The 18,425-nt window shown below is 45.8% G+C and overlaps 2 protein-coding genes across 2 annotated transcripts in view; one reads left to right on the top strand and one right to left on the bottom strand.

Annotated features, from left to right (window-relative positions):
- Positions 1-52: 52 nt before the first annotated feature.
- LOC125299771 (probable ribonuclease ZC3H12B) lies at positions 53-3,770 on the top strand. The gene is made up of 4 exons (XM_048251210.1): positions 53-369; positions 649-883; positions 1,109-1,215; positions 2,225-3,770. The coding sequence occupies exons 1-4, from the start codon at positions 213-215 to the stop codon at positions 3,277-3,279; spliced, it is 1,554 nt and encodes a 517-aa protein (XP_048107167.1). The 5' UTR covers positions 53-212; the 3' UTR covers positions 3,280-3,770.
- A 355-nt stretch (positions 3,771-4,125) lies between these two features.
- Positions 4,126-18,425, bottom strand: part of tab2 (TGF-beta activated kinase 1 (MAP3K7) binding protein 2) — a 55,705-nt gene continuing 41,405 nt past the window's right edge. Inside the window, exons 5-9 of the mRNA XM_048251213.1 lie at positions 18,365-18,425; positions 13,037-13,114; positions 10,406-10,486; positions 9,773-9,877; positions 4,126-6,780 (exon numbers count right to left, since the gene is read on the bottom strand). The exon at positions 18,365-18,425 is cut by the window's right edge and continues 131 nt beyond it. Coding sequence (XP_048107170.1) covers positions 6,641-6,780; positions 9,773-9,877; positions 10,406-10,486; positions 13,037-13,114; positions 18,365-18,425 — 465 coding nt within the window. The 3' untranslated portion in view covers positions 4,126-6,640. The remainder of the gene's footprint in view (positions 6,781-9,772; positions 9,878-10,405; positions 10,487-13,036; positions 13,115-18,364) is intronic.

Raw genomic sequence — 18,425 nt, 5'->3', positions numbered from 1 at the left:
TATGCAGTCAGTCAATAGCCTACAATAAATAAGCATCAACGGTCCTAAAAAGGATGTTTGCATAGGATAATTTGCTCAGAATGACAATCAACTTCGAAGAAACAATAATAGACTCTTCATGCTTAAACAAGGAACTGAATATTATCTTGACTGTGGTGTTCCGTGAAATGGCCATATTCGTGGACCATAGATTATTATGAAGTTGAAGTACAATGTTCTTTTATTTCAGCCATGGAAACAAACAGGTGTTTTCATGCCGCGGAGTGCAGTTGGCCGTGAAGTGGTTTTGGGATCGAGGCATGCGGGACATTACCGTGTTCGTGCCGATGTGGAGGAAGGAACAGCCGCGACCTGAGACACCTATTACAAGTATGTCCACCCACAACACCCTGTCATGTCGTGAAATTAACTATCCACTAGATGGGGATATGGCTGTTGTTTTGAACTATATAATCACTGGTTCCAATGCTCAGTCTGTGAAAACCACAATAATGGATTGATTGCCAGTTTATTTTAGCCTACCCCCTCACTTTTGCATTCCGTGTGTTTGTGACTGTATCAAAGTTACTGTAATCAGAAGTGTAGTTTCTCTCTCCATGTAGCCTACTGTAATGACTGATCATACTAATGTGTGCTTAACAATTTCAGATCAACATATCCTAACTGAACTGGAAAGGAAAAAGATCCTGGTGTTCACGCCATCACGCTGTGTGAATGGCAAGCGGATCGTGTGCTATGATGACCGCTACATTGTCAACCTGGCCTACGAATCAGACGGCATCATTGTGTCCAACGATAATTACAGAGATCTGCAGATTGAAAAGCCACAGTGGAAGCAGTTCATTGAGGATCGCTTGTTGATGTACACGTTTGCAAATGACACGTATGTTCGGAAATACTTCATACTGAATCATTTTTGAAAGACAGCTAGCTATCCATGATTTAATTGGTACTGGTAGGCCATGATTTAATGGCCTACATCCATTGATAGCAATAGCAATTGTCTTGGAGATTGTGAGGTTATATAACCCACATCATCGGGCCTGAAGACACTACATCTATCTACAGTGCTGAAACCGGAGTGTAACAGTTTCACTCCTCATTTCAGGTTCATGCCTCCTGAGGATCCCCTTGGAAGGAATGGTCCAACTCTTGACAACTTTTTAAGGATAAGACCAACAGTTCCTGAGAACAAGCAACAGCCTTGTCCATATGGTGAGCAGCAAATCTTGTAGGCTAACAGATGAGAGAATAAGAGGTCGGACACTAACAGATTAATCTCAAGTAGGAGGTTATCCTGAAAACTGCCCATACAGAGGACAGCAGAGGTTATGATGCGTCATGTAGGCCTAGTAAATAGTCCACTTCTCAACCATCAGGCCATTCTCAACTACTCACAAGTAACATGACAAAGTGACGGACAATCACTACCTGTTCTTAAAAGGCCAGTTTAATGCCTTCCATTGTTCTCCAACTAAGAAATAGATCAAATCATCCAAAATAATACTATATCATTAAAAGGGGGAGGGGGAATATTGGAGATGGTAAAGATGCTCCAAGCTCACCGCAGAGCTCCTCAGCTGAACGCGGCTCCACTCCAAACAGCTGAGGTGGATTTGCGGCTGGCGATGATGTGTAGCAGGCCTGTGATTTTTTTTTTGGCAGGGCATCTGTTTGGGTCTCGACGTTGCCAGAACGTTGGGACCTGGCACAGGGGCTGCCGCTACAAAAAAAGGCCCCCTTTACTCCTAATCAACCCCTCCCCACGTCTGATCAGGCCTGTAGATAATTGAACTTTAAAGCAAACACACGGCTGATTTTACATCTGTCCATTGTCAGGCATAAAGTACCTTCTGTGTTAGTGTAAGTGCAATGTAGGTAGGGGTGGTGGTGGGGGGTCCTGACTGGAAACAGGAAGAAAATGGGGGAGCCAGTGCTGGTTGCGAGTTTAGGACTAATTTGTTTGCCTCGCTAAGTGTGTTTATGGTGCATTAGAAGAGGAAGTGAGTGAAGGGGGGTGGGGTATGCTCAAACAAACGCACCTCCTCACTGTTGACAGTTTCTGAAGAGATACTAAGGTACATCTGGTGCTGCTGTGTGTGTTTGTAGCGGGGTGGAGTGCACGTCTAGTTCAGGTTGCATAAGCAATTGTCCCATGTCTTCTCCTCCCTCTCCGCGCCCTCTCCCTCTTAACCCCCTCTCTTATTCTGTCTGCTTCCTCCAGGGAAGAAGTGCACTTATGGGGTGAAGTGCAAGTACTACCACCCAGAGCGCGCTGACCAATCCCAGCTGTCCGTGGCAGACGAGCTGAGAGCAAAGAGCAAGTCGGCCATGGAGCAGGAGCAGGCACTGCACCGGGCCTCCATCAACGCCACCTCAACCCTCCACCCTTACTCGTCGTCTCTCAGCGACACAGGGCTGGCCGCCTACTCCCACACCGGCTACTTTCCCAGTGCGGTGCCTTGCATGGGTCAGGAGGACCGGAACTCGCCGGTGCTGCGGTCCAACAGCCCCCGAGGTGGAGGAAGCCCGGCGCACATGCGCAGCTCCCTGGCCGCCTATGGCGGCCTCAGCTCCGACAGTGACCACGGCTTCTGCTCTCTGGACAACTCCATGACGAGGATGACCATCCAGGAGTTGCCCCATCATCATCATCATCATCATCATCAGCAGCAGCAGCAGCAGTTTGACACCCAGCGCGGGCGGTCTCTGGCCTTCAGCAGCGGAGTGGCCGGCTCAAGTAACGGCAGCGGAGACTTCTACTCATCCGGCGGCCCGTGGATGACCCCCGAGCACCACGATCATTTTCACAACGGCAGTCAGGGCGTTCATGCGCCCGAGTGCTGCTACAGCTCTGTGATGACGCAGCCTCACGCGCCCGAGTGCCGCTATACTCCCATGATGCCTCAGTCTCACGGGACAGGCGGTGCTCACGCTCACCTGGGCACGCCTTTTGGCCACGGTCAGTGTTCGTATCAAGCGCTTCCACACGGCCACTACAGCAGCATGCGGGCCCACAGCCACGGCCCTTATTTGCACCTGTCCAGGGAGGAACCACAACACGAAAGGCCCAACAGGGGTACTTGGTCACTGCCTTTGTCTGACCCCACCCAAACAGTGAGTGGAGGTGCGAACAGTGAAAGGAGAAATGCGATCAGGGCACAGCTGAGCACCAATTTCCAACAGAACGCAGTTGACCAGGTCATGAGCCACAACCCAGACGTCCAGGACACGACCACACTAGTGGGACTGATCCATAAATTCAGACCCAGCTACTGAGATTATTTTCGTCAAACTTCTTTCCCTCCTTCACATATGGACTCTCAGACGGATGTTCCTTTCTCAGGTTTATCTATGTGCTGTTTACAATTTCTAAACTGCCCTGAAAGTGCTCTTACCGACAACTGACTTTTGAACTCACTCACTCACTCTCATTTCCAAAAGCCTGCTTTTTTTAAACTTTATGTAGACCGTCCACACAGAATGTGTTTTCATTGTGAATGTGCCATGCACTACTCTCTGTGAAAAATTAAACTCTTGATCCAACCTAGTGAAGGCTGGGTGAAGATCCTGTCTTGCTTCTGGAAAAGAAGCAGCAAGGGCAGCAAACCCTGTCATGTATGTAAAAGCATTAACAAACTGCCATGTCAAAGCAACAACATTGTTGTTTTTAGTTCTGTAGCCCCGATGTGGGGAATGAGCCCAAATATAAAATTATTGTTGTGGAATATGAAATTCACTGACAGTAAACATGTAGGTGTTGAGATATACCTCTAATACTTTTTGTTCTGCGTCACTTGTTTTCTTTTCAACTTTTGAAAAAGGACATGTTCTCAGTTCCTCATTATGCCAAATGTTATTTCCTTGATGATAACTCCTTTGCATAGTCATGCCGAGAAAGAATTTTCCAAGTCATAAGGGAAATGCTACGTATGTACTTACTTACTCATCAACGATAAGTTACCGGTAGAACCTGAAACCTCAATATCTACCCTCATCTCCTCTACCACCTAGTGGTTAGCTCTTCAAAAGACTGCACTCTACTTCAGGTGGTTCATATTGCATTCATTGCTGTTAGAGAAAAATCAAAGCAAAATCATAAATTAGGTGGGAAATACTACAGAATTTCAGAATAGATTTTTTTTATTTTTACAAATAACTTATCTGTTACAAAGACAGTTTTCCCAGCTAAAATCAAAAACAACTTTTAGATATCCAAATTAGTCTCTCTTTTTTGCTTTTAATTAATAAAACACGTATGAACAGACTCGTCTCAATGGGCTATGGCTGAAGCAGATACTGGATTTCCTTTTTTATTTTTAAAACAGGTCAAAGTATCACATAAGTGCTTCAGAGAACTCTCTACCCTTCCACCAATTTCATCCATGTAACGCCTTTTGGTGTTTCTGCTTTAGCTTTTTAAAAAAATGACACGTTTGACTGGTGACTGCTTAGATTACTCAGACACAAAGCACTCAAATCCAGCAGGGTGAGGCAGCAAATTGCAACACGTGAGAATTTTTTTTTTTCACAAATCTGAGGAAAAAAAAAAGAAACTTCAAATATTAAGGTAAAAATCAATAAAACAGTAAACACTGAATTCTCAAATTAATAGTTAGGACCAACATACTTTGGGGGGAGGGGGAAAGAATCCCTTGTGGCACTGTCTGTTCAGGCTTGTGTAGTCTTAGCCGAGGTCAAGTCCTTCTGGCTTTAGGCACATGTAGGTGATCACAGGTGCTAGGCACTTGAACAACGGGGCTGCCGGATGCACAGCCGCATCCTGGAGCTTTGGTTGACTGTAATCGATTGATTTCGTAGTTTACTTGCAAACCCAATCTAACCACCACCGTGACACTTTGCTGAACACTCATCTTTTTAGATCAAGCTGCGCACATACACCCAGGTAACATCACCCCAACCCCCACCCTCCCAAAAAAATAGTCCAAGCCCTCAAACTTTACTCTGGAGAATATATAGTTTCTTTTTCTATAAAATGTTTATGGGTGCATCGGTAAAAATGCACACTTCTCTTGGCACAGAGGTGTAAAAATCCCCAAATATTAAACCTACATTCCAGTTGTCAGATAAGATGGTTAGTCAATCCTTTTTTGTGGGCTTGTTTTTGTCCTTGTTAACAGTCCAAAGTTCTCTTGCATCTTCAGAGACGAGGAAAAAAAACAACAAAAGAAAACAAATAATTCCATCTTCCGACTTCCGCTGCATGCGCAGATCGTACGTAGGACCGTCAGCAGCTTTGTATGCCAGTAAGGAGAGGCGAGCGGCCCAGAGCTTCATGAACACGTCCTGGAAAAAAAAAAAATCAAATCCGCTTCCCATAGGCACTGCTTCCCTCCTCACAGAAATCAAGTTCAAAAGCTTACAAAAATGGGGAAACCGTGCTTATTCATGTTCAAGAAGAAATGAGGGAGAGGGAGGGGAGAAAAGAGTAAAAGTTATTCTATAGGAAGTCTATAGAGCTATACTTACAAGAAATATAAGAGATTCATAGTGTGAGAAGGAGGCATCTTTTTCATTGTTTAAAAGCACATTCTAAAACTATGTACAGTTATAAGTTCAGGGGAATAGTTTTCTCCTCCATTGACTGGACATGTAAAGCATGCAGTTTAGGTTTTTCTCTTTTTTGGTTGTTTTTTTCGCTACAATTTGCAGAGGCGCCAGTTTTGGTGAGGAGTACTCTCAAAGAAAAAGGAGAATAACAGAGAATCGTTTGCTTCCTTTTTTCACCCCCAATGAGTGGCAGAAACTCCGCCTAATCTTCCCATCAGCCCCTGCACACAGCGACCCAGATGTGGCCATCAGTCTGGCCCAGAAGGAGCCTGTGTGTGTAGATTCCCCATCATGCTCACACACTCGAGTCCAGATCCCGATTCCTCTCCCTGCCGTTAAGGAGAAGAACCCCAATCACTGGCATCCACACAGCCTTCCCTGTGTGTGCGTACGGGCAGTGTTTATGTGTATGTGTATGTGTATGTGTATGTGTGTATGTGTATGTGTATGTGTATGTGTATGTGTATGTGTATGTATGTATGTATGTATGTATGTATGTATGTGTGTGTGTGTGTGTGTGTGTGTGTGTGTGTGTGTGTGTGTGTGTTTTCACTCCGAGGCACAGTACTCTGATAATACTGAAGAAGGGAGGAAGGAGGGTCTCCCTTTGACAGAGGAATGTCCCTCGGAGCTGGGTGGGGCAGTGGTGTGTGTGTGTGTGTGTGTGTGTGTGTGTGTGTGTGGCACACACGTACATACACACACACTCCAAGAAGAGGTACCGCCGGCACAGCTGGCTTGCGTTTGTGTTTTTTTAAACTGTTTTGCTTCTTTTGTTTGTTTGGTTTGTTTAAGAGACACAACTCTATCCAGTCAAGCCTTCAATGATTAAGCATTCGACAAACCTTGGAGAGAAAAAAAAAAAACAGGACACCAACGAACAACAACAACAACAACAAACAAAACTGGTAACCCTGTCCGTGTTTTCTCAATATGACTAGAAGAATGAAGGAAGAGGAGTCGTCCATTCTCCCACTGTAGCGGAGTGTGTGTGTGTGTGTGTGTGTGTGTGTTTGTTGATGCTGTGCGGGGGCCCCGGCATCGGTCGGTGTGTGGCGTCCGATGTGGCTCAGAAGTGGCGCGGGAACTCGCACTGTTCACAGCGGAGGAGGGCGGGGTGGTTGAGGAAGGTGCAGGCCGTGCAGCTCCACTGGGTGCCCTCGTCCTCCTCTGAGTCGGCTACCGCCTTCACACTCTTACTGGGGGAGTCTGGGACGGAGGAGGGAGGGAAAGGGGGCATATGGGGAGAGGAAGAGAGGAAGGGATGCAGAGAGGAAGAGAGGAAGAGAGGAAGGGATGCAGAGAGAAGGATAGACAGAGACAAAGAGAGAAAGGCAGAGACAGAGATGGTGTGCAGAAAGTAAGGGAGGGAAAGCAAGGGAGCCAAAAAAGAAGAGAAAGGTGCAGGGGTAGGGGTAAAATGAAAGGGTGAATACAGACATGGGAAGACAGAGAGAAAGACAGAGAGAGAGGGAGAGAGAGGGAGAGAGAGGGAGAGGGACAGAAAAGGGCGTGTTATTTACATACAGAGAATTAATTCAGAAGACAGAAGACTCACATAAATTGGCATGTTCAAACACACTGCAGCTCTACCAGCTGTGCGGCTTACCCTCTCAGGCCTTACATCAAATTAGCTATCAGAGGCATAGTTTCCCCACGATACGTTTATAATGCCTCTCTCCAAAATGAAAAACAACACCGAGTGCTCCTGAAACTCGGAGTGATAGAACATTCTAGATGAAGCGTTGCCAAGACGGCGCTGCATTTACAGGGAGCACGTGGGTCACACGAGCAGTCTACTCTCACGAACAGGTACAGGCAGCAACTAATGGCCTAAAAAGGACATGAGAATAAATCTGAGATGGCATGTTGGCAGCCATCCATTGGATTATGCTTTGTCAACCTGACACACATACAGTTTTTATAAAAAAGATGAAAAGGCTTCTTTTTCTGATTTCATGTTTCTAGCAGATTTTCGTACAACGTGTTGGCATGTGCCAGTGTCATTTTCGGTCAGAACGAACATAATGGTCAAGAGAAAAATCAACATTAAATCAATATTTGCCAGGGGTACGAATCATTTTGTTCCTAACTGTAACTTGTCCCATGTTCTCTGCGCTACATAGTGAACCTGTCGTTGAATAGAATTTAGGGTTGTAGTTTGAGGGCAAAACAGTGGCAACATACAGCATGAGCAATTTTTTTTTTTGCACAAAAAAGGGCCAAGACACTAAGTGGGCAGAGCTGCTGAATAGTGCCAGATAATATCACAGTGTGAGATGGCAATCTAGCTGTGGCTTCTGCTCTGGGCAGTGTTTGTCTGGAGAGCTTTTCCAATGGAACTTTGGAAAGTCTGTTTTTCAAAGCAATTAAATTAATTGACAGATATTGCAGCTTGTCAGACATGTTTAAAAAATTCTCCAGTCACATCCCTTCAATTGGACGGTAATATTGTTAATCGGGGTATGTGATTTTGAGCTTGGAAAAAGAATGCTTTTTTTGATTCCATGACAAGCCAATGTAATTTTGTCGAGATCAATATAGCCCCTCTCACATACAGTATATTCTAGAGAATTTACAGTATTTAGGCCTATAATAAAAAACATCCAAACAGGCATAATAATGTATAACATATGAAATGTAATCATTTAATTTCATCAAATGGAACACATTTGCAACTTTCAAGCTAGATACTGAAACAAAATGGATAGCCTGCATCATGCTGACATTTTGCAGCCGAGGAAATATATTTTGGTGGAATATGCACTAGTGTGGTTCAGCATTACTTCCTCTTGTACAGAGACACACCGGACAGACAACAATGAACACCAGCTGATTACACCGTGTATCAAATATGTACATTTTCCTTTAAATGAATATACATCATGTATCCAATACCATTTTGGATATGGATATAATAATAAAAATAAATATAGCTGCAAGCAGCAATGAGGGGGCCAAGCAGATAGGCCGGAGTAACCATGGCAACGAAATGCTGTTAGCTCAATGCTGCAATCAGACGTATGGTCATAAGCTGTCAAAGCAAGTTTCACGTCTAGCACGTGAAAAGGCAAAATGCATTTTTGCTAATTGCAGTGACCCTAGAGGTCAAAGGTCACAAAATTTCTTCGGCATTCACCTGATGGGGTCATGAGTCAATGTACCAAGTTTGGTTTTGATACATGCAACGATTGCTGAGATATGAGCTCACTTCCTGTTTGGCGGCTTAGCCACAAATTTCGATTGGATGTGACGGACGAACGCTTCTATCAATTGTTACAGAAATAAATGAAGTGACAAGGCATGGTCTGAAGATGGTCTGTGCCAATTTTGGTGAAGATCAGATGAAATTTGTGACCTGTGCGAAATTGTTGGTGTTTTTGATCAAATCAAATATGGCGGCCGAATAAATTTTATTGATGTGACAAGTTGCCCTCAGTTGACCTAAGGACCTTTCACAGTATTACCAGACACCACTAGTACAATTTAATTCTAAGCACAGCAGCAGTTACAGGCCAAAAGGCATGTTTGTGAATTACAGCGCCCCCTAGAGGTCAAAGGTCACCAAATTTCTTGAGGGTCCTCCTGATGGGGTCATGAGTCAATGTACCAAGTTTGGTTTTGATACATGCAAGGGTTGCTGAGATATGAGCTCACTTCCTGTTTGGCGGCTTTGCCGCAAATTTTGATTGGCTTTTACGGGCGAACGGTAATACTTCCGAAGACAAAAAGTCCAAGGATTCCAACAATACCTGACTTTTGAAAATCGGACCAACAGGTCAAAAGTTACGTGCATGAACGCACGTCCAACTTTGGCCTGTTGGTGGCGCTAGTGGGTTCGAGTTGCCGACATGAAACTTGGTGACATGAATCATGGGACCGTCCCCAATCAGTGTGCCAAATTTCCCAACTTTTTACCATACGGTTCTATGGGCTGCCATAGACTCCCATTGCATAGAATAATAATAATAGGAAAACATAGAAACACAATGAGGTCCTCGCAGCTTCGCTGCTTGGTCCCCAATAATAATAACACATGATGATAGAATTCTCTCTGAAAAGGTTTGTGTTGATGGACAGACATGACCCAGCAGAATAAATGAAATGTAATAAAAGGTGGCAGAGGAGGTTCAGATGACCAAATCTAGCAGAGAAACTTAACGGAGAGACAGACAGACAACAGAGAGACAGATGAACCAACCCAGAGGGACAGGAGGAGGAAGAGCAGCAGAGGCGTCCATCTTTAACTTGGAGGAGACGTTTATTTTTCGTCCTCTCCTGTCCAGTGAGCCAGGGTACTCTGACCCTGAGGGGGTCCCAGAGAAGAAGCAATAGCATGAATGGCAGAGGAGAGGAGAGGAGAGGAGAGGAGAGAAGGATGGACAGCATAAAGGAATTATAAAGTTCATACTGTACACCTATATACAGCTAGACTACAGGACGTGCATTTAAAAGTCCTACATTACTACTGTTAATTCCCAAGGTTCACTCATCACTACTAGAACTAAACAGAATGGCACTGAAGAGTGCGCTCTACGAGGGGCGGTGGTGGCGTAGTGGCTAAGGACCTGGGCTAGCATGCAGTAGCCTGAAAGGTTGTGGGTTCAATTCGCGGGCTTCCAACGATGTGCCCTTGAGCAAGGCACTTAACCCTGGGTTGCTCTGGGGAGACTGGCCCCTGGAATATAATTGACATGAAATGTAAATGAATACATGTGAATGTAAACAATGAAGGAAGAGATGGGAAGACAGAGGAGAAGCTGCAGTGAGTGGGTCAGACCGTCCATGCAGGGAACACGCCACTTTTTCTAGAACTGACCAACAGATAAAGTACCTTTGGGTTTTGGAGGGACCGGACCGAAGCATTCAAGGCTGTCATAGAAGTTCTGAATTGCACTGGGGTTGAAGTATGGTCCTGCGAACGAAATCACCAAAAAGAGACCAGATTACACACAGCTCCTTCTGGCAATGTACTCATACAGACACATCTGTGAAACATTCGTCTGACACAGAGCTTAGCGTATAAAGACGCCCCTTACACACATACACACACATGAAGGCTGGCATAGTCATGAGGGAACACAATTCCGCAATTTTTTGTCGGACACAGCAAATATATTCATATATTCACAGACCTGACCCAGTCAAGCACTGGACTGTCACCTCTGACACATTTAGGATTCACTGTTTTTATCACGCCCTCTTCACAAAAACAGTTTTGCCCAGTCACCTCTGACACATACTCGGCTTGCTAATTCTTACAGATGCAGCAAATCTACACACACACACACACACACACACACACACACACACACACACACACACACACGACACGAATCAAGTGTAAATGTAGGACAAGACGGGGCAGGTGATGACTTCACAGGATGTGCACGAGTCATCAATGGCCACTAAGGGGAGAGAGATGACGGCTGGGCTACGGCTAAAAAAGCGTTTCACTCCACTTCCTCTGTCTTGGCCCAAAAAGCGCTTCACTCGTCTGCAGTGCAGTCCACTTCCTCTGTGTTGGCCTGCTCACACATTCGAGATGCTGGTCGCACGCTCAGAGGTACCTGGGGCCCAATAAATCCCTTCGCAAACCAACCAGCGACAGGATGCAATTCAGGAAATTGCTGGTAGTCAACAGCACAATAGCAGCAGTCGCACAGCCCGTGCCACGGCACTAGAGCCAAGTTAGGCACCTCTGTTCTCATGGGGGTTAGTTCCTCTTTTGGTCTTTCGATTATAAATCGTCTTTAGAAAAAAAGAACTGTTGATGGAAATATAGCTTGGGCCTGTCACAGCCTAAACGGCAATGACTATTATGTGGGCGTATACCCGGAACGTAAAACGGGCTAAAGGTGATGAGCCTGCTCTCCAGGTTTCTATAATTCAGAGACTGGACCACAGTTTCGTAGAAACCTCAGAGCTATAGGGCAATTCCATGGAAAATTACGTTTACATCCATAACGCCAATAAAATGTGATGGTATGGTATGATGTGAATGATTACATGAAATTTGAGCATTTGCTATTTTTGGCTGAAGAATGTACATGAGAAAAAATGAATGTTATCATTCACATCATACAAATGCCAAGGCATTTCACTGGCGTTATGGATGTGACAAAAGTCCATTTTCCGTGGAATTGCCTTATACAAACCCTTAACAGGAGGACATAATTAGCATATAAATGGTAATATATGTAACACCTCTTATCTCCACATCATGGGCCTCAGGTGCATTATTGCTTCTATGACACAACCTCAGGCCATTTGCGCCATTTGAAACCAGGCAGTGAGGAACTAATACCGTGGATAGTTGAAATGTTTGCCAACAGTTCTGGGACTTTGCCAACAGGAAGCAAGACACTAGACATGATCAGAGCCATAGAAATGGTCATGATACTAGTGGGTCATCCAAATCCGAAACCGTACCGGATTGGATTATAAAGCAAGAGGGACAAAACAGAAGATCAGAAGATCGGGAGATCAGAACTCCTTGCATTTCCTGAGAACCCACAGACTTCAAATATGCATTCTGAAAAATTGGGGTGGCAAGGGGCTACTAAATCTACTGATCCTTGCATTTGATGGCACAACGAAACAGACAATTATGTCCTGCAGTAGAATCTAGTGCTTAACAGTGGAGACTTCCAGACAAGTTACAGAACACTCAAATTCACTGAGTATCTCCACAAGCATCGTTACTTTGTGTAAATTCTGCATGTCAATCTATCATATTTCAAAAGAACAATACAAAAGAACTTCAATAGGCCATGGCATGGATAAACAGAGTGACATCATCCAGGGTTCCCACTCTTAAGTCAAATGTACAATTCCATGACTTTGCCCTAAATATGATAGAAGTCCCTGACTTTCCATGTCTGGAATAGACTTCATCAAAATTCCATGATATTCCAGAAATTCCATGACCCGCGGGAACCCTGATCATCATTTAACATGCTGCTGGGTAAATGCACGCATACTGTACATGCACCACATGTCCATCTCACGGGCACGCGGGGATGTGGGCAGGGGGGAGTGAGTGAGAGGGTGCTCACCTCGTGTTTGAAGGAGATCGATCTCTTTGGTTAGGCAGTCAATGTCAATCTCACGGGCACGCGGGGATGTGGGCAGTGGGGAGTGAGTGAGAGGGTGCTCACCTCGTGTTTGAAGGAGATCGATCTCTTTGGTTAGGCAGTCAATGTCAATCTCACGGGCACGCGGGGATGTGGGCAGTGGGGAGTGAGTGAGAGGGTGCTCACCTCGTGTTTGAAGGAGATCGATCTCTTTGGTTAGGCAGTCACGTCAATCTCCACGGGCACGGGGGATGTGGGCAGTGGGGAGTGAGTGAGAGGGTGCTCACCTCGTGTTTGAAGGAGATCGATCTCTTTGGTTAGGCAGTCAATGTCAATCTCACGGGCACGCGGGGATGTGGGCAGTGGGGAGTGAGTGAGAGGGTGCTCACCTCGTGTTTGAAGGAGATCGATCTCTTTGGTTAGGCAGTCAATGTCAATCTGCAGAATCCTGTTCTTGCAACGAACCGCTGCATCAACTGGAGGAGACAACAAACATGAGGGGGAGAGAGAGAGAGAGAGGAGGGAGAGAGAGGGAGAGAGAGAGAGAGGGGGGGAGAGAGGGAGAGAGAGAGAGAGAGGGAGGAGGAGAGAGGAGAGGGGGAGAGAGAGAGGAGAGGGGGGGGGGGAGAGAGAGAGAGAGGGGGAGAGAGAGAGGAGAGGAGAGGAGAGGGGAGAGAGAGGAGAGAGAGAGAGAGAGGGAGAGAGAGAGAGGGAGAGGAGAGGGGGGGAGAGGGGAGAGAGGGAGGGAGAGAGAGAGAGGGGGAGAGAGAGGGGGGGAGAGGGGAGAGAGGGGAGAGAGGGAGAGAGAGAGAGAGGAGAGGGGAGAGAGAGAGAGAGAGAGGGAGAGGGGAGAGAGGAGAGGGGAGAGAGGGAGAGGGGGGAGAGAGGGGAGAGAGGGGGGGAGAGAGAGAGAGGAGGGAGAGGGGAGAGAGAGGAGTGGAGGGTGAGAGAGGGTAGAGAAAAGGGAGAGAGAGAGGAGGGAGAGAGAGAGAGGGGGAGAGGAGGGAGAGGAGAGAGAGAGAGGGGAGAGAGGAGAGAGAGGGGGAGAGAGAGGGAGAGAGGGAGAGGAGAGAGGAGAGAGGGGAGAGAGAGGGGAGAGAGAGAGAGAGAGAGGGAGGACAGGGGAGAGAGAGAGAGGAGAGAGGAGAGAGGGGAGGAGAGAGGAGAGAGGAGGAGAGAGAGAGAGAGGGAGAGGGGAGAGAGGGAGAGAGAGGGAGAGGAGAGAGAGGGGGGAGAGAGAGAGGGGAGAGAGAGGAGGAGGAGAGAGAGAGGAGAGAGGGGAGAGAGAGGGGAGAGAGGAGAGAGAGAGGAGAGAGGAGGAGAGAGGGAGGGAGAGAGGAGAGTGGGGGAGAGAGAGAGAGGAGGGAGGAGAGGAGAGAGGGGAGAGAGAGAGAGAGAGGAGAGGGGAGAGAGAGAGAGGGGAGAGAGAGAGAGAGAGAGAGAGGGGAGAGAGGGGAGAGAGAGAGAGAGAGAGAGGGGAGAGAGAGGAGAGGGGAGAGAGGGGGGAGGAGAAAGGGAGGGAGGAGGGAGGAAGAGAGGAGAGAGAGAGAGAGGGGGAGAGAGAGGGAGAGGGAGAGGAGAGAGAGAGAGAGAGGAGAGAGGGAGAGAGGAGGGAGGATGTGGAGATATAGCTGCGGGGAGAGGGAGAGAGAGGAGAGAGGAGAGGAGAGAGAGAGAGGGGAGACAGGCCACATCTGAGAAAGAAATGCAGAGAGAATGAAAGACTGGAAGAGAAAGAAAAGCAAGAGGGGAAAGATGGATGTGACCGCCCAGAATCCTCTTGAGTGAAATGAGGCATAAACCATCAAGCACATTTGATGAATGATGTGTGAATGAATACAGCAGCAGAACACCTTCTAGACACATCCCGTGAGTGCGTGGAGTCAGTCAGAGACTGACCAGCGGTGCAGCAGCCTGTTAGTCTAACCGGTCAGTTTTAATGGACTCTGAGGGTGTGAGTTACCCTGAGGCTAAGCAAACTCCAACTCCTCTGCTCCTGGATTTATGCCCTCCAAAGCGGTCTCGGTTACTAACTGAAAAGAATAATACGAATCAACGCGCTGCTGGACGGGAACGCTATTTTATATATCATTTACGAAACAAAGCGCTGACGACTCAGAAGCAACAAGAACATTGTTGCTGTATCCGTCCTAAGCCTGCTTTGGCAGCCATGATGTTTCGTTGCTCATCCATAACAAACTGACTCGCAACACATCAGCCAAACTGTTACACGCCCTATCTTCTGTTTAGCTGTCTTCTCTTGCGTTCGCTCCATCTCTCCCTCTCCCTCCATCTCTCCCACTCCCTCGCTCTCCCTCCCTCTCTCCTTCCCGCTCTGTCTTCCCAGCTCAAAGGGAGACCTCACCGCTCGCCCTCAAAACTGCTCGTTTTCCTCCCCCTGACAAAACAAGACGGGCGGGCAGCTAAGAACAGCTGATCCAACAGAAATCTAGAGCACTCCCACAATTTCAGGGAGAAAGAGAGGAGGGAGGGTAATATTTCAACAAACTCACAGCTGCGAGCGGCAATGCAAACAAAGCAGGGGGAGCCAGGAGGAGGGGGAAAGTGCGGCCGAAGGAAGGGAAGAGGCTCTGTTTTCTCATAACACGACTCTCTGAAGAATCAGGGCTTCCTTTGGAAAATAAATAAGCCAGGCCCTGTTCTCCTGTTCTAGTGTGTGCACTGAGACTGGGCCCAAAGATGGACGCTTACGAACCAGATCACGTCAAAGTAACCCTGGCCTTCACTAATGCATCTGGATACCACATACCTGTGTGATCACAGACACGCACTGTCTCACATCGGCAGATGCAAATACAAAGCTATACAATATACTATGGAAAACATGGCGAATATGTTCAAATATAGGAGTGGGGACAATTGATGCATTGCACAGAATATGGACCACTTGTCACCAATCCTAAATCTGATGGATTGTGGCGCTTCAAACAGTGGTCTAGATTCCAAAACAAAATAGCAAATGCCAGTGATGTTTTTGTCTAGTTGTGGGCGGATTTCAAAATGAGAGAGAGCATTGTGATCATCGGATCTGGCCTCTCTCAAAACCACATTCACAGTTCCTCCCAAAGGAGGGCCCTCACCACATCTGGCCAATGAGAGGATCACATGGTACACATGTCACAATGCCCTGTCATCTGTCCCCATGTTCCATGAGACTCCCAATGATTGTTACTCTAATAGCCTATACTTGCAATGAATACATGGCCATCATGGCAAAATTACACAACTGTAAAATGACACCTATATCAATACACATGAAACATATCTAGGATGTGCAGATGTTGAACAAACTGTCCATCTATCTAGATGTTATACATATGTAGCAATGTGCTGATATGACCCAAATCAATTCTTCTAACCTGCATAATGTTCTTTCGATTATAGTAATATTTTAATCTCGTCCAACTCAAATGCCATGAACCAAGTTGCTCCGGGTACATTAATATAATTGACGTAAGTCGCTTTGGATATAAGCATCTGCTAAATGAATACATGTAAATGTGCACTACCATTAAAAAGTTTGAGGTCACTTAGAAATTATCCTTATTTTTGAAAGAATAGCACTGTCCTTTCAATGAAGATAACATTAGATTAATCAGAAATACAGTCTATACACATTGTTAATGTGGTAAATGACTATTCTAGCTGGAAACGGCTGATTTTTAATGGAATATCTACATAGGTGTACAGAGGCCCATTTCCAGCAACCATCACTCCTGTGTTCTAATGGTACATTGTGTTAGCTAATCATGTTAAAAGGCTAATAGACCAATTTCAGTGCCCAGGTGTCCGGCCTCATTGATGTTAATGATACCTTAATTGGCAGGGTAAAACGTTTTCCTGATTCTGTCTTTTCTGTGGACTTTTCTTTTGCTGTCTATGGGACATTGCTCTTCCACAGGAAGTTGATTTTCCATCTTGTAAAATAGGCTAATTAGAATTAGGGGATAAGAAAACTCTTGTGCAATTATGTTAGCACAGCTGAAAACTGTTGTGCTGATTAGAGAAGCTATACAACTGGCCTTCCTTTAAGCTAGTTGAGTATCTGGAGCATCAGCATTTGTGGGTTCGATTATACTCTCAAAATGGCCAGAAAAAGAGAACTTTCTTCTGGAACTTGACAGGCAGCGGTGGCCTACTGGTTAGCGCTTTGGACTTATAACCGGAGGGTTGCCGGTTCGAACCCCGACCAGTAGGCACAGCTGAAGTGCCCTTGAGCAAGGCACCTAACCCCTCACTGCTCCCCGAGCGCCGCTGTTGTTGCAGGCAGCTCACTTGGCCGGGATTAGTGTGTGCTTCACCTCACTGTGTGTTTACTGTGTGCTGAGTGTGTTTCACTAATTCACGGATTGGGATAAATGCAGGGATCAAAAGTGTATATATACCTATACTTATACAGTCTATTCTTGTTCTGAGAAATGAAGGCTATTCCATGTGAGAAATTGCCAAGAAACTGACGATTTCCTACAACGGTGTGTACTACTCCCTTCAGAGAACAGCACAAACGGAACAGAAAGAGAAGTGGTGCCCGGTGCACAACTACTGTAAGCAAGAGGACAAGTACATTACTGTCTCTAGTTTGAGAAATAGACGCCTCACAGTAGTGATGGCAAGATGAAGCTTCTTGAAACCTTGAAGCTTTCCAGCCAAATGTGTTGAAAAGTGGTTAATTTCTCGAAGGCTTTCGAATGCACCCTAGGACACCTACTGGTCAATAAAAATACAACACATAAAAATTCCTAACACAAAAGCAATACAAAAAGCGCCATTTGGTCCGCAAATGCGTGATACATTCATAAGTACAGGCATTGGGGAATTCAAGCGATTCCCATGTTGAAACATTTCCTCTCTTTGTAGCCTAACAAAGTAGTAGCTTGGCGATCTGTGAAAATTCATGAAACGAGATAAGGATCGAACCCAGGTTGCGAGATCCCTAACCTAATGCCTTGCCCAGTGTCCCAAAGAGCAACTTTTTGCAGTGAAATATTTTCTCTCTTTGTAACAAATGAAGAAGGTGATCTGCGACCCAGGTCGCACGATTTCTAGTCTAACGCCTAAACCAGTGTCATATCCTACAATCAGACTTCTTTCAGAGAAAAAAAATCTATAATAAATTGTAGGCTAACATTGGGTAAAATGACACAGAAGAGAGCAAAGTGCTTTTGTAACTGAGTGTGTTTGAAGAACAGAGGGCAGTGAAAGTGCTTTGGTAACTGGGTAGTATTTTTGATGAACAGAGCAGTGAATGAAATATAGGCCTACAACCAACCAACGACTGACAACTACCTGCGAGTAGGCTACGAAGCAGTGAAGCCAAACGAATCTTCGAACGTCACGTCTAACGTCAAATTACCAATACAACTCAAGCCTCGATACGGGGCTTTGCTGGGAATGGCTTGAGGTTCTCGACACACGCTTCGGAGCCTCGGTATCAACCGTAACATCACTACCTCACAGGTAACCTTCATTAAATGTACCTCAACAAACTGACAGCTAGAATGCCAAATGTCTGCAATGCTGTAATTGCTGCAAATAGAGAATTTTTTGACGAAGTTTGAAGGACAAAATTATTATTTCAAATAAAAATCATTCTTTTTTAACCTCGTCAATCTCTTGACTATATTTTCTATTCATTTTGCAATTTGATGAAAGTGTGTTTTCATGGAAAACATGAAATTGTCTTGGTGAGCCCAAACTTTTGAAACGGTAGTGAAAAATGTAACTCACCGAGGGAATTTGAGAGACAGAATTGGATCT

Source organism: Alosa alosa, chromosome 8 (genome assembly GCF_017589495.1).
Source record: "Alosa alosa isolate M-15738 ecotype Scorff River chromosome 8, AALO_Geno_1.1, whole genome shotgun sequence".
In the NCBI taxonomy this organism is placed as follows: domain Eukaryota; kingdom Metazoa; phylum Chordata; class Actinopteri; order Clupeiformes; family Clupeidae; genus Alosa; species Alosa alosa.
Note: the sequence above shows the minus strand (reverse complement) of the source record. Positions and strands in the feature narration are given on the sequence as shown.

Coding starts and splice junctions, on each gene's coding strand:
- LOC125299771 (XM_048251210.1), top strand. CDS start 213: ATGTTCTTTTATTTCAGCCATGGAAACAAACAGGTGTTTTCATGCCGC. Junction 370..648: donor ACCTGAGACACCTATTACAA/GTATGTCCACCC, acceptor TAACAATTTCAG/ATCAACATATCCTAACTGAA. Junction 884..1,108: donor TACACGTTTGCAAATGACAC/GTATGTTCGGAA, acceptor TCCTCATTTCAG/GTTCATGCCTCCTGAGGATC.